Here is a 15,222-nt window from a genome sequence, read left to right as displayed (position 1 = left end):
ATGTGATTGAAATGCACAATCTTCCCTGATTAAAGCTGTGAAAGTTGGGAAATATTTGCGATGTGGTGAATTGGCATTTTTGGCAAAATTAAAAGTGTTCAATAAAAATGTACAGGAATTGAAAAATCCCATTGGTTTCAAAAGTTTCTGATGTATTTCCTAAAGAACCGTCAGGGCTACCGCCAAAACAATAAGTTAAATTTGGTATTGATGTGCAACCAGAAATGTCTGCAATATTCAACTCTCCGCATATGAAGGCTCTGAAAGAATTGCAGGAATTGAAATGTTGGTTGCAGAAATTGATTGATAAGTGTTTTACCAGGACAAGTAATTCACCGTGGAGTGCTCTAGATTGCTCATTAAGAAGAATGATGGATTTATGTGGTTATGTATTGTTTATGGAGAATTGAATAAGATGACAATCAAGAACAAATATACTTTAACCAAGATTGATGATTTATTTGATCAATTAGAGGGCGCAACTATATTTTCCCGAATTGATTTGAGAATGGGATATCATCAGATCAGAGTCAAGAAGGTAGATATAACTAAGACAGCTTTTAAGACCAAGTATGGTCATTATAAATTCTTAGTTATGCATTTTGGTTTAACTAATGCTCCTGCAATTTTCAAGGACCTGATGAATCGAATTTTCAAGGCATATATGGATTCATTCGTCATTTATTGACAAAATTCTGAATTATTCAAGAACTAATGAAGAGCATGTCAAGCATTTGAAGAAGGTTTTAGAGCTGCTGAGACAGAATCGGTTATATGAAAAAAATTTTAAATGTGAGTTTTGGATGCGAAACATTGAATTTTTGGGACACATTATCAGTAGTCAGGGAATTTTAGTGGATCCTTAGAAGGTGAAGGCAATTGTGGAATGACCTACTCCAAAGAATGTTAGAGAAGTACCCAGTTTTCTTGGTTTGGTAGGATATTATAGAAGATTCGTCCAAGGGTTTTCACAAATATCTATGTCGTTATCCAAGCTAATGAGAAAAGATGTTCAGTTTGAGTGGATTGCAGAATGTGAGCACATTTTCCAGAAGTTGAATATTCAATTATTGCACCAGTGTTAGCTCTTCCATCAGGCTCAAAAGAATTTCAGATTACAGTGCCGCATCATTAAGAGGCTTGGGTTGTGTTTTAATACAAAATAAAAAGGTGATATCTTATGCATCCAGACAGTTGAAGCCACATGAAAGGAAATATCTGACACATGATCTAAAGTTAGTTGTTGTAGTGTTTGCTCTCAAAATCTGGCTACATTATTTATATGTCGTGAAATACAAAGTTTACACTGATCATCAAAGTCTGAGATATATTTTCACATAAAAGGAGTTGAAATTGAGGCAACGAACATCATTAGAGTTGATAAAGATTACTACCTAAATATACAGTATTCTCCGGATAGAGAAAATATTGTTGCTGATGCATTGAGCTGTAAACCCACAGATAGTGCAATTTGGATTCTTACTCAGAGGCCAGAGTTGCTTAAAGAAATTGATGTTTTTTAGTTGAAAATTAGAAGATCGGGCGATATGAGTTATATAAATCATTTGACTGTGCAAACTACTTTGACAGATAGAATCAAGACAGCTCAGAAAGTTAGAAACAAATATCCAAAACTCCAAAAGCAATATCAGTCAGGAAAGAGGATTGATGTAATAGTTGATTAAGACGGCATTATCAGATATAAGCTACAGATATGGGTACCCGTTGTTTCTAATTTGAGACGAGAAATTTTATATGAAGCTCATCATTCATGGTACACAATTCATACGGGTGGCACAAAAATGTACAAAGATTTGAAGTTGACATTCTGAAAAAAGATAATGTTGAATGTATGTCAATGTCAAGCATGTCAAATTGTAAAGGCTGAACTTCAGAGACTTAATGGAATACTACAATTGTTGTCGATACTTTAATGAAAATAAGAAAAAATTGCTATGAATTTTTTTATGGGTTTTCCCCGATCCATACCGCGACAATATTTGGATTATTATTGACAGGTTAACAAAGTCAGGTCATTTCTGGTCAATCAAAAAGACATATTCAGCGGAAAAGTTTGTCTAATTGTATGTCAAAGAAATTAATAGATTATATAGAATTTCAAAAATTATTATTTCTGACAGAGAAAAAAGATTCACCTCTTGGTTGTGGAAAAACATTCAATAAAGTTTGGGTACACAGTTATATTTCAGCACTATATTTCATCCACAAACCGATGGACAATCAGAAAAGGCAATTCAAATACTAGAAGATTTGTCAAGTCTTTGTGTTTTCGACTTTGGAGGTAATTAGGAAGATCACATTCCAACGATTGTGTTTGCTTACAACAAAAGCTATCAATCTAACATCAAAATGGTATGGCAGAAAGTCCAGTACTATACTCAGTTGGGTTGAAGTGGGTGAACGTCAAATGCTAGGTCCCGAGCTAGTTGGTGAAGCTAATGAGAAAATCAGATTAACCATAGATAGATTGAAAGCTGCTCGGGATCGACAACAGAAATACTATGACCCAAAACACAAAGCAATCGAATTTGAAGTTGGAGATTTCGTATTTTTGAAAGTCAAACCAATAAAAGGTACAGTTAGATTTGGTTAGGGAAGCAAGCTGAGTTCCATGTACATTGAACTTTTCAAATTATAGAAAAGATCAGCCCAATTGCTTACAAATTAGTGTTACCTGTGGATATGTAAGATATACACCATGTGTTCTACATTTAAATATTAAGGAAATGAGTTTTAAATTCAGAGGAGATAATTTCACATGAAAAATATTGAAGATCATAAGAATCTATAACATATATTGAAGAGACAAAAAATATTTCAGTAACTTATGTTAAGAAGCTCAGAAACAGAAAAATTCCTTTTGTGAAGATAAAAATAGAAGCACATGCCTGAAAAGGAAGCGACGTAGGAAAAAGAAGAAATGTTACGGAAATATCCCCTCTTATTCCAATAAAGTTAGAAATGTCGAGAAAGAAATTTTTATGAGGGGAAAGCCATAATGCCCAAATTTTGAGAATTCAAGTTCGACACATTTGTAAAGTACCCTAAAATTTTCATCTTCCAGAATTTGATCGAAATAATTTTATTAAATTCTACGCATGAAATCCATAAATTTCATATAAAAGACCATGCATGAATTATTAACGGATTTGAAGATATAAAATTTCAAAGTTATATATTTAATCAACTTAATAAATCCTGATTAATTTTGTCTAATCCTCTGTTACTATAACCAACCGACATTCACACAATTTTATTTCCTTCGAGCGGTTGAATAGGGCACCAAGCTTTGCATTTTCCTCCTTTCCCTCTTTCTTCTTCTCTCTTCCTCAATCTCCCTCCCTATGCAAAGGAGGCTCATTCCGCCCCCTGTAGCAAGGTCGAGACCCTTGCTACGATACAAGGGGCAAATAGCTGCGGGTAGAAGGCGAACCAAGATGCAGTTCTGTAGCCACAGTCCGCGATTCAAAACTCTAGGAAGAAATCCAAGGGTATGAATCTCTACCTCTCGCAATTCTAGCTTTCATTTCCTTAGTCTTTGTTTTTTACTTCTGCCTCATTTTTCGTATTTTTCTTGTTTTCGATAGTCATCAAAGGCGCAGATTTTGTATCAGAGTGTCATAATTGTTTTGCAAGATTCTAAAAGGGTATTAGCATGAGTTTAGCAAATGGGAGGTTAAGTTGAAGGAGATGGAAAGAATATTAGCCAGTTTCAGATATGCCGAAAAGCCCATTCAAGATATGTTTCGGGCAAATAAGTTAAATTTTGGGTTAAATCATATTATGAACCCGAATTTTATGAATTTGTATGATGCCTATGTTCCTTAGGTTGTTAAACGAGGCAACGAGCTCAAGACAAGCATTAGAAACTCGTCGTATGGTTAATCCGTCAAGTCAGGTGAAATAATCTTGTGTTAATTGAAGAAAAATAATCTTCTATAAGTTCATTTCTATTTTGACACAGATGCATTTAAAACTTTTTGCATATTGTAAAGGGATACCATCAATTAAATGTATGAATACACGTTTACTTTTCTTACGATATGTAATGCTATGATCAGGCTATGCTACATATGAATATGCATGTGATATGAATTTCATACAGGTAATCATTTGTTATGCCTGATGCCTATGCCTATGATACATATAATGTTTGATAAATGTTTGATGCGGGAGTAAGGAACGTCACAATGAATGTTAGGGGGTAGACTATTACATGAGTGTTTGTAAGTATATTATGCAGGAATGTAGTATTTCTTACTCCTGAAATTTATATAAGGAAGAAACTCGGGGAATTATTGGAATTAGTTGGTGACAGAACGTTAGGGAACATTGGGTATCAAGGGATCTGTCGATAATTACTATGTCGAGGAAAGCCCAATCTTTATAGATAGTTTATATGGCATTTGGGCAGGGTGACGACTTATGATGAATGAACATGGAACTAGTTGAACCCTATACATTAAACAAATGACATTATGAATGAACATGCTTATAAACATGTTTTTATATATTTATGATTTCATGCTTGTCAACTGCATGTTACACTACGGATGATTTTTTATACTACATGTACCTAAGCTCCTCTAATATTTTTTATCATATCAAGATGTTATGATTATATAAAGACATGTATAGTTTTATACAAGCATGCACGTTTCTTTCCATATATAAAATCTTATTTTAGCCCTAATTATTTCTCTGAGCTCGTTGTTGCTCATTCTTCATTGTTATCTTCCAGGTAGAGGCAACGAGCACTAGGAAGAGTAATCAGGTGTGCCTTTGTACAACTTTTCTGTGTAGTTTTGAGAGCTTGGTACATACATTTTGGGTACGTATATTTTTTATTTTATTGGATTTAGCAGATCTGTAAATCTAAGTTTTAATGATATGAGTTTCATGTTTCTGTAAATATAAATGAAATTTGACATGCAATGTATCACATATGAGTGGTGATTCAGTTAGACTAATTCATCACCGACTAAGTTCTGATTATAAAAGTCAAGACTAGAGCTGGTGAGAGTTGGTCTAGCCATATTATTAGCCTCTGTCATATCTCTGTCATATTATTAGCCTCTAGCCATATGTATCACATCTAGCACCCAGTAATGATTGGAGTGTGACAAAAAGTGATATCAAAGCATGGTTATTGGATGAAAAGAATAATAGAAGCATGTTGGATTTAGAAAAAGAAAAAATGAGATTCACTAAAGTAAATGCGGCAACCATAACACATTCAAATGAATCGTCCACAAGAAAACAAGACATCAAACCATAGAAAATCTAAGAACAGGGATCGTCCCAAAAATTTTTGGGAGGAAGCCAACCCAATAAAACTTAATTTTTAGGAAAGCCTTCAGTGCCAACAAAGGGTGAAACTTTGGAGCGCAAAGCTAAGCAACTAGTAAAATCTCGAGTTTATACAATTACCCCTCAAGAAGCTAAAGAATCTGAAGATGTGGTTGCAGGTACGCTCCTAATTCAAGATTAGTCTGGAATTGTTCTATTCCATTCAGAAGCATCGTATTCCTTTATTTCTGATGAATTTGTTGTGAGTTTATATGTTGATATTATGCATTTTTCTCTAGCTTTTTGTGTTATTATGTCATCAGAAAGGGGTTTTATTCCAATATAAAATGTGCAGAGCAAGTTCATATTCATGATAAGAAATTGCCAGCATAGTTGATTTTTATCATATCAGTTTAGACTTTGATATCATTTTGGGGATGGATTGGTTAATAATTTATTTTGCTACAATTAACTAGAAAAAAAGGATGAAACTGAAATCGTCTGATGAAAAACCATTTTATATATTATGTGATCGAAATGTAAAATCTTCCCTAATTAGTGCAGTGCAAGTTGGGAAATATTTGTGAGGTGGTGAACTAGTATTTTGGCAAAATTAGAAGTTCTAAATAAAGATGCACAGGAGTTGAAAAACATCCCAGTAGTTTCAAAATTTTCTGATGTATTTGTTGAAAAATTGTCAGGACTACTTACAGAACGAGAAGTTGAATTTGGTATTGATGTGCAACCAGAAACGTCTGTAACTTTTAGATCTTTGTACAGTACGGCTTTGAATGAATTATAGGAATTGAAATTTCAGTTGCAGGTATTGGTCGATAAGTGTTTTATCAGGTCAAGTAATTCACTGTGGAGTGCTCCAGTATTGTTCGTCAAGAAAAATGATGGATCTATGCGGTTATGTATTGATTACAGAGAATTGAATAATGTGACAATCAAGAATAAATATATTTTGCCCAGGATTGATGATTTATTTGATTAATTAGAGGTTGAACTGCAATTTCCCTAATTGATTAGAGATCGGGAAATCATCAAGTCAGGGTCAAGGAGGCAAATATAACTAAGATAGCTTTCGGGACAAAGTATGATCATTATGAATTCTTAGTTATGTCATTTGGTTTAACAAATACTTCTGCAATTTTCATGGCCTAATGAATCGAATTTTCAAACCATATGTGGATCAGTTCGTCATTATATTTATTGACAATATTTTGACTTATTCAAGAACTGATGAAGATCATGTCAAGCATTTGAAGATGGTTTTAGAGCTGTTGAGACAAAATCAATTATATGCAAAGTTCTCGAAATGTGACTTTTGGTTGCGAAACATTGCATTTTTGGGACACAGTATTAGTGGTCAGAGAATTTCAGTGGACCCTCAGAACGTGAAGACAATTGTGGAATGACCTGCTCCAAAGAATGTTACAAAAGTATGTTGTTTTCTTGGTTTGGCAGATTTTACAGGAGATTTGCCAAAGCATTTTCACAAATACTTATGTCGTTATCCAAGTTGATGAGATAAGATGTTCAATTTGAGTGGACTGCAGAATGTGAGCATAATTTTCGGATTAAAGAAGCATTTTTTCTATTGCACTAGTGTTGGCTCTTTCAGATTTACAGATTTACAGTGCTTCATCATTAAGAGGCTTGGGTTGTGTTTCAATGCAGAATAAAAGATTGATACCTTGTGCATCCAAATAGTTGAGGCCACATGAAAGGAACTATCCGACGCATGATCTGGAGTTAGTTGTTCAAGTGTTTGCTCTCAAGATTTGGCGACATTATATATATAATGTGAAATGCAAAGTCTTCACTGATCATCAAAGTCCGAAATTATATTTTCACACAAGGAGTTGAATTTGAGGCAGTGAAAATGGTTAGAGTTAATCAAAGATTACTATCTGGATATACAGTATTATCCATGCCAAGCAAATGTTGTTGCTAATGCATTGAGTCATAAATCCACAAGAGTGCAAGCTAGATTCTAACTCAAAGGCCAGAGTTGCTTAAAGAAATTAATGTTTAACATCTGGAAATTAGAAGATCAGGTGATATGGGTTATTTACATCAACTGACAGTGCAACCTACTTAATGGATAAAATCAAGAGAATTCAGAAAGTTAATAGTGAATATCTGAAACTCCTAAAGTACTGTCAATCAAAAAATAGGATTGATGTGACGGTTGATGAATATGGCATTATCAGATATAAGCTATAGATATGGGTACCTGCTAATTATGATTTGAGATGAGAAATTCTACATGAAGCTCATCATTCAGGCTACACAATTCATCCAGGCAGTACAAAAAAGTAAAAAAGGTTTGAAGTTAGCATTATGGTGGCTAGGTATGAAAAAGGATATTATTGAATGTGTATCTCAATGTCAAGTAAGTCAAATTGTAAAGGCTGAACATCAAAGACCCAGTGGATTACAACAATCATGGTCAACACCTAAATGTAAATGGAAATAAATTGCTATGGATTTAATTATAGGATTTTCTCAATACAGATAGGTTGTATTTGGGTCATTCTTGACAGGCTAACAAAGTCAATTCATTTCTTGTCAATCAGACAGATTCAGTGGAAAAGTTGACCAAATTGTAGGTCAAAAAAATTATCAAATTACACGGAATTCTAAAACTTTTAATTTCTGATAAAGACGGAAGATTCATGCCTGAGTTGTGGAAAAAAATTCAACAAGGTTTGGGTATACAGTTATATTTCAGCACTGCATTTCATCCACAAACTGACGGACAATCAAAAAGAATAATTCAAATTTTTGGAAGATCTATTAGGAGGCAGTTGAGAAGATCACATTCTAATGATTGTGTATGCTTACAAAAACAATTATCAATCCAGCATCAAAATAACTCCTTATGAAGCACTGTATAGCAAAAATTATAGAACTCCACTCATGTTGAAGTGGTTGAACGTCAAATGCTAGGACCCAAGCTACTGAGAAAATCAAATTAAATTGAGATAGATTGAAAGCTGCTCCGGATTGACAGCAGAAATACTACAACCCAAAACACAAAGCAATCGAATTTAAAGTTGGACATTTCATTTTTTTTAGTTAGATTTGGTTAGGGAAGCAAGCTGAGTCTCAAGTACATTAGTCCTTTGAAATTATAGAAAGGAACGGTTCAGTTGCTTATATATTAGTGTTACCTGCAAATATCTCAGATATACACAATGTATTTCACAATTCAATATTAAGAAAATATGTTTCAAATTCAGAGCAGAGAATTTCACATACAAATATTAAAGTTCAAAAGAATCTAACACATAATGAAGAGCTTGAAATGATTTTAGCAACTGATGTTAAGAAGCTCACAAACAGACAAATTCCTTTTGTGAAGATAAAGTGGAAACACAACCCTGAAAAGGAAGCGACGTAGGAAAAAGAAGAAATGTTACGGAAATATCCCCTCCTATTCCATTAAAGTCGGAAATTTCGAGGAAGGAGGGAACAGCTATAACGCACAAATTTCGAGAACTCAAGTTCGGCATATTTGTAAAGTACCCCAAAATTTTCATCTTTCGGAATTTGATCAAAATAATTTTGTTCGCATGACATTAATCAATTCCAAATAAAACATTATCCATGAATTGTTAACGGATTTGAACATATAAAATTTCAAATTTATATATTTAATTAACTTAATTAATCCTAATTAACTCTCTCTATCCTTTGTTACTTAGCCAATCCACATTCACGCCAACGAGTTTCGCATTTCCCTCCTCTTTTCCCTATTTCTTCTTATCTCTTTCCCAATCTCCCTCCCTGTGCGAAGGAGGCCCGTTCGGCCCCCTGTAGCAAGGGTCACCCTATAGCAAGACCACGACCCTTGCTACGGTTAAAGGGGCGAACAGCCATGGGTAGCAAGCCAACCGAGCAGTAGTTCTGAAGCTGCAGCCTACGATTCGAAGCTCCAAGGTGAAAACCAACGGTTTAAATCTCTATCTCTAGCAACTCTAAATCTTCATTTACTTCCTCACTCTTCAATTTTGACTTTTACCTCGTTTTTCGTGTTCTTCTCATTTCTGGCAACCGTCGGAGGCGCTAATTGTGTCGAATTGCAAGCTTCCAAAAGGGTTTTAGCATAAGTTTAGTGAAGGTTAAGTTAAGTTGGAGGTCATAGGAAAAAGATTAGTCAGTTTCAGCATAGTGATTTATGCCTAAAAGCCCATTTGAAGTACGTTTCGGGCGAATAAGTTATGTTTTAAGTTAAATCATGTTATGAACTTGAATTTTACGAATTCCTATGATGTCTATGTTCCCCAAGTTGTGTATAAGAAGCAGCGAACTCGAGATGAGCGTATAGAAATTCGTCGTAGGGCTGTTTCGTCAAGTCATGTGAAATAATGTTATGCTAATTTAAGAAAAAAAAATTTCTATAGGTTGCCTTCTATTTTGACACAATGCATTTTGAACTTTTTGCATATAGTAAAGGGATATCTGCAATTAAATGTATGAATGCATGCTTAATTTTTTAACGATATGTAATGTTGCTATGATCAAGCTATGTTACATATGAATATGCATATGATATGAATTTTCTGCAGGTATTCATTTGTTATGTCTTATGCCTATTCTTATGATACATGTAATTTCTAGTAAATACTTGATGCAGGAGTGATGGCTTAAATGTCACAAAGAATATTAGGGGATAAATTATTACATGAGTATTTGCAAGTACATTATGTAGGGATATAGTATTCCCAACTCCTAAAATTTATAAGGGGATGAAATTTTGGGAATCGTTGGAATTAGAGGGTGACAAAACATTAGAAAACCGTGGGTATCAGGGTGGCTAACGATAATTGTTATGTTGGGGGAAAACCAACTTTTATTGATAATTTATATGGTTTTTGAAATAGGGTGACAACCCATGATGAAAGAGCATAAAACTAGTTAAACTTTATGCATTAAAAATGTGAAACTACTATGATATGACATCCATGAAATAAATGAACAAGCTTTTATATACTTGTGATTTCATGCTTACGAATTGCATGTTACACTACAGTTGAATTTTTTATACCACCTATATCTGCTTTTTTCACATGTTTTCTATTATATCAGTATGTTATAATTGTATGTAGACATATATATTTTTATACGAGCATGCAAGTTTTTTTCAAGTATAAAATCTTATTTTAGCCTCTGATCATTTCTCAAAATTCGTTGTTGCTCATTCTTCATTGTTGTCTTCCAGTAGAGGCAACGAGCATCAGGGCCAGTAGCTGGGTGTCTTTTTATAGTTTTTGCACAATAATTTTGAGAGCTTTGTGTATATGTTTTTGATACGTATATTTTTTATTATATTGAATTTAGCAGTTCTATTTATCTATGCTTTAATAATATGATTTTCATGCTTCCGTAAAAATGAATGAACTTTGACTTGCAATGTATCACGTATATGCGGCATCCATTTAGACTAATTCATCACCCACTGAGTTCTGATTATAAAGGTTAAGATGAGTGCTGGTAAGAGTTGATCTGATCATATTGTCAGCCTCTGTCGCATCTCAGATGACCCCTAAAAAGAGGCGCTAGTTGGGGTGTGATAAGATATTTCTACATATGTCACATGCTCTAAAACATTTTTTTTAACTTGGTGTCACAGCATTGATAAGTAATTTAGAAGTTAGTCAGAGGAAGCAGAGACACCCAAAAAATTTCTAATTTTGTATGGTTATAAGAATAACAAAAAATATTTTTGAATTGGAATTGTATAGAAAGAAACATGGTTTGCATTCAATTCATAAGCTATGTGGTGTAGAGAGCATGTAGCCAAAAAGAAAGGAGCATATGAACATAATAAAAAGATATCAACATTAAGATGATGCTGGCATCTAGATTGTTCATTGTGTTTCTAAATGTAGGGAGGTGTAGTGAAGTAGGAGATGCCAGTGGAGGCAAGGGAGGATTTGAGAACCAAGCACTTGTCGCCATTAACTCTATTGAGCAATATGACTAGTCGTCAAAAGTGCTTTTCCACAAGAAATTTAAAAGGGGTGAAAAAAGTAAGAACATTGAACTTTTTCTTAAGGTGTAAGGGCTATATGTAGAAGGTAAAATGATCAACAAAATTAACATAGTATTTTGTTGACCTCACAACTAGTGATTTGCGAGTTCAACCTTCCTGAATGGATAAGTTCTAGTAAAAACAATGTAGTAATAGATAAGGCATTAGAAATAGCTTATGAGGTGATGTAGAGCCATCAAGTGGCATCTAAAGAATGATGTTGTTAATTGGTGTGTGATTTGGTGGTTTGGTGTGTGATTTGGTGGTTTGGAATGTAACAACTTTTCATTGGGCAACTCATCGATACCATCTTTAGTTTTTTAACTTTCAAGAGAAAAAATTCAGTTTAATGTTATTTGACAAAAAAGAAATGCAATAAAAATTCAACTAAGATTCTTATTTAGAACAAATTTTCAAACCAATATAACATTTTTTTATAGAGTATGCATAAATCACTTTTAAAGAAAAATGGTTTTTAGAGAGATAGAGTTGTTGAACCAATTTTGAGTGATGGGAACTTGGGTGTCATCAGCAATATGAATACTTTCAATGGAGGGGTTTTCAAATTTAAGGGAGAAACTTTGTGAGCCAAAAAAAAATGGTACGAAGCACCTATATCAAAAACCCAATTGGTAGTGAGGGTGGGCAATGGATTGGTGCAAGGGGATTAGGTTATACGAGGAACATGGAACATGGGACATGGGGAGAGCAATTTTGGTGATGTGAAAAGTAATGTTCTATTGAATGAAGTTGAGGCATCAATGCGTTGAATGGCCTTGTTGATTATATAGTTGGCACTTACCTGATTTGGCTGATGGGGTAGTTCGATGGTATATTGAGAGTGATGTTTGGTATGTTATTTGTGGTGGTGCTTGTATGAAGGTTTGTGGGTTGGATTTCTAGTGGCTAGAATTTAAGGTAAGTTGTTTGGCTTAATTTGCACTTTGTGTAAGCTTCAAAGTTGAGTTTTCAAACATTTCCTCAAATAAAATTGAATATGCACAAGCATGGATGATTGAATTGAAATCTTTGTATTCATTGTTGAGACATCGGAGGATTTTGAGGGTTAGGTTATCTTCATCGATATAATGGCCTAGTAAGGCTAATTCACCAACAATGATTTTGATGTGTTGAATGTAAGCAATGATGGCTTCAATGCATTTAGTTAAAAAATTGAGACCTTTAAGTTGGGTGATGCACCCTCGACATGGTTCGAGATTGATGTTGATCAAATATTTCATGCTGCAAGTGATATATAAGATGCAATGAAAAGTATAAAGTTTGGGGAGAGTGCACACATTGAGGAGCTTAGGATAAGTTGGTCCTAGTAAACCAAACAACAAAAAATATATATATGTGTGTGTGTGTGTGTGTGTGTGTGTGTGTGTGTGTGTGTGTGTGTGTGTGTGTGTGTGTGTGTGTTTGGAATATTATCAATGTTAGGTAGAGTTTGTTGTGGGAGAGGATAGGATCTATCAATGTAGCCAAGAAGATTGTATCTATGCTTATGAAATGAAATTGGAAGAACCAAAAAAAAGTAGCTTATAGGTGTGAGTTTGACCTAAGAGTTGGTGGTAATGGGGATAAGAGAAGGATCTTTAACAAGAGCATTGATGATGGCATGGTGTTTGGGTTGGAGATATTGGAAGAGTATTCAACCTGGACTTGAGTTAAAAGAAACTTTATTGGCCAACTGATGGAGGGATGAAAGCCATTATGTCTCTAATTGTCACAATTTTCAGAAAATCTATTCACTTACAAGTGTACTAATGTATAATTATATGATTGGCAATAACCAGAAAGGTGTATTAACACCTATATTAATTTTATTTAAATTGTATTCCTAGTATAGAAAGAATATAAGGAAAGTATATGATAATATTAATTCTAATTCAATTTGCCTTTCGATTATAGAAAGAAGACTAAGGAAACTATAAAATAATACAAACTCTTTGGCATGATTTCCGATACCTTACTGAATTCATTAACAAAAATAGCAGAAAGTTATATCGTAAAATTGGAGTTGTTTTAGTAGTTGTTCTTGAAAGAAAAGACAAATTAAATGGTTAGGAATACATTGAGCCTAACAATTCCTTTAATAAATCAAAGGTAAGGTAAATTTGAAGATATGGCGGAGATTACAATTGATGATAAGAAAAAAAATTAGTGAAGACGCGCCATGAATATCAAGAAAATTGATTCATCTGATTATCATGCTTAGTATAAAGTGGATTGGCATTCAAAATGGCCAATCAACTAAGCCACGTTCAAAAAAAAGTGTAACTTTGCTAGCCCAATGTTTGAAATTTCCAATAACATATTCCACGAATAAAAATTTTTAATTTATCATAGCAACAACTAAACAAATCGATCCATCTAAAAAAAAATTACCTAGTACACAAAACTAGGTATTAATGAAGTTGAAGATGCAAATAAACAAAGAATTTTAGTTAGAATAAACAGATAGTAGTTCAACGTGAGGAGTGCAGCAAGACAGTCAACAATAGTATTTTATTTCTTTGTCTATGAACCGTAAGAAGGAACTTCAAATGAAAACGCTTCATAGCTATGCAAGAAAATAAGAAATATGTTAGATTCTTATAGTCCTTGAGACACCCGAAATCAAAGCAAAAAAAGAAATGAAGACACGATCAAATAGGTAAAAATAACTTATATTTCTTCGATCAACCACCAAACAAAAGCGCTATAATAAATAAAAGCATCATCGTCATCATCAATAACAAAAGGAACATTTAGGAAAAGAACAACATCCCATAATGCTCAAAAGAGTTATAAACATCGAATCAGATACTCACAATAACAAACTCAACCGAGAAAAGAAAAATTAAGTTTCTAATTCCACGACCAAGAGACCAATATCAATCAAGACAAACAGATCCCCCCAGTAGAAAAACACTCAAAGCAATACTCACGAAATAGGAGACCTCACCGGATCGAGATAGATGCTTCCATGTACGTTGTCATAGAGCTGCTTTAAGTACCGGCCGTCCACCGTCCAGCCTCCCGCCATCACCAAGGAGTGCCGGCGACGGCGCTGATTCCTGCGAGAGGAGTAGGTCTTCGTTAAAACAGTCCCCCATGTCTCCGCCTCTTCCTCTTTGAGTTGCGGATGAGCGACGATAAGTAAAGAGAAGCAGAGATTGCCCGTTAGGTATGGTGGTCGTGCAGAGGAGGAAGAAGGCGAGATGACCCACAAAGTAAGCGGGGTTGATTGACAGTGCGAGCGGGAATTTATTGTTGGGACACTTGCGCCAAGGAGGCGCTTTTTTTTATTTTGTTTCCGGGGCATTTAGATACATACCATACAAGGTGCGTATTTGCGTATCTAACACCTAAACTTCCATATTTACATTTCATATCACTTGTTTTTAATGCCGCATCAAAGATATCATAATTATTAAATTTTTTTTAAGAATGAAATACATACTTTCCATGTCTAAGTCTATAACACCAAAATGTTTTAGGGTGAAAATATCAAACTTAAGGTATTAGATTTCCCTTTTTTTTAATTAAAATTTACATATGCACCACATTATTGTTATTTATTTATATATTTTAATATCTAAACATTCATTGTTATATTTATGGCACTTCGATATCATAAACATGTGCATATAAATAAAAAGAATTTTATTTTTAAAAAGTCAGAAATAGTGATAATAATAAAGATTGAGCAATAGATATGTGAATGTAGGCTGTCAAAAAGACTCGATGTTCACGAACAGCTCTTGTTCGCTCGTTAAGAAGCTCGTGTTCGACTCGTTCGCCAAGTTAACGAGCCGAACACGAACAATATTTGTTTGTTCGTGTTCGGCTCGTTTTTGCTCGAAATACTACTAATCAAT

General features: G+C 34.1%; 1 protein-coding gene across 1 annotated transcript in view; it reads right to left on the bottom strand.

Moving 5' to 3' along the window:
• Positions 1–14,666, bottom strand: part of LOC110028029 (deoxynucleoside triphosphate triphosphohydrolase SAMHD1 homolog) — a 60,323-nt gene extending 45,657 nt beyond the window's left edge. The window contains exon 1 of the mRNA XM_020729729.1: positions 14,307–14,666. Coding sequence (XP_020585388.1) covers positions 14,307–14,666 — 360 coding nt within the window. The remainder of the gene's footprint in view (positions 1–14,306) is intronic.
• Between the last annotated feature and the right edge of the window lie 556 nt (positions 14,667–15,222).

Source organism: Phalaenopsis equestris, unplaced genomic scaffold, assembly GCF_001263595.1.
Source record: "Phalaenopsis equestris unplaced genomic scaffold, ASM126359v1 Scaffold000484, whole genome shotgun sequence".
Lineage (NCBI taxonomy): Eukaryota > Viridiplantae > Streptophyta > Magnoliopsida > Asparagales > Orchidaceae > Phalaenopsis > Phalaenopsis equestris.
This window is presented reverse-complemented; position numbering and strand designations above follow the sequence as displayed.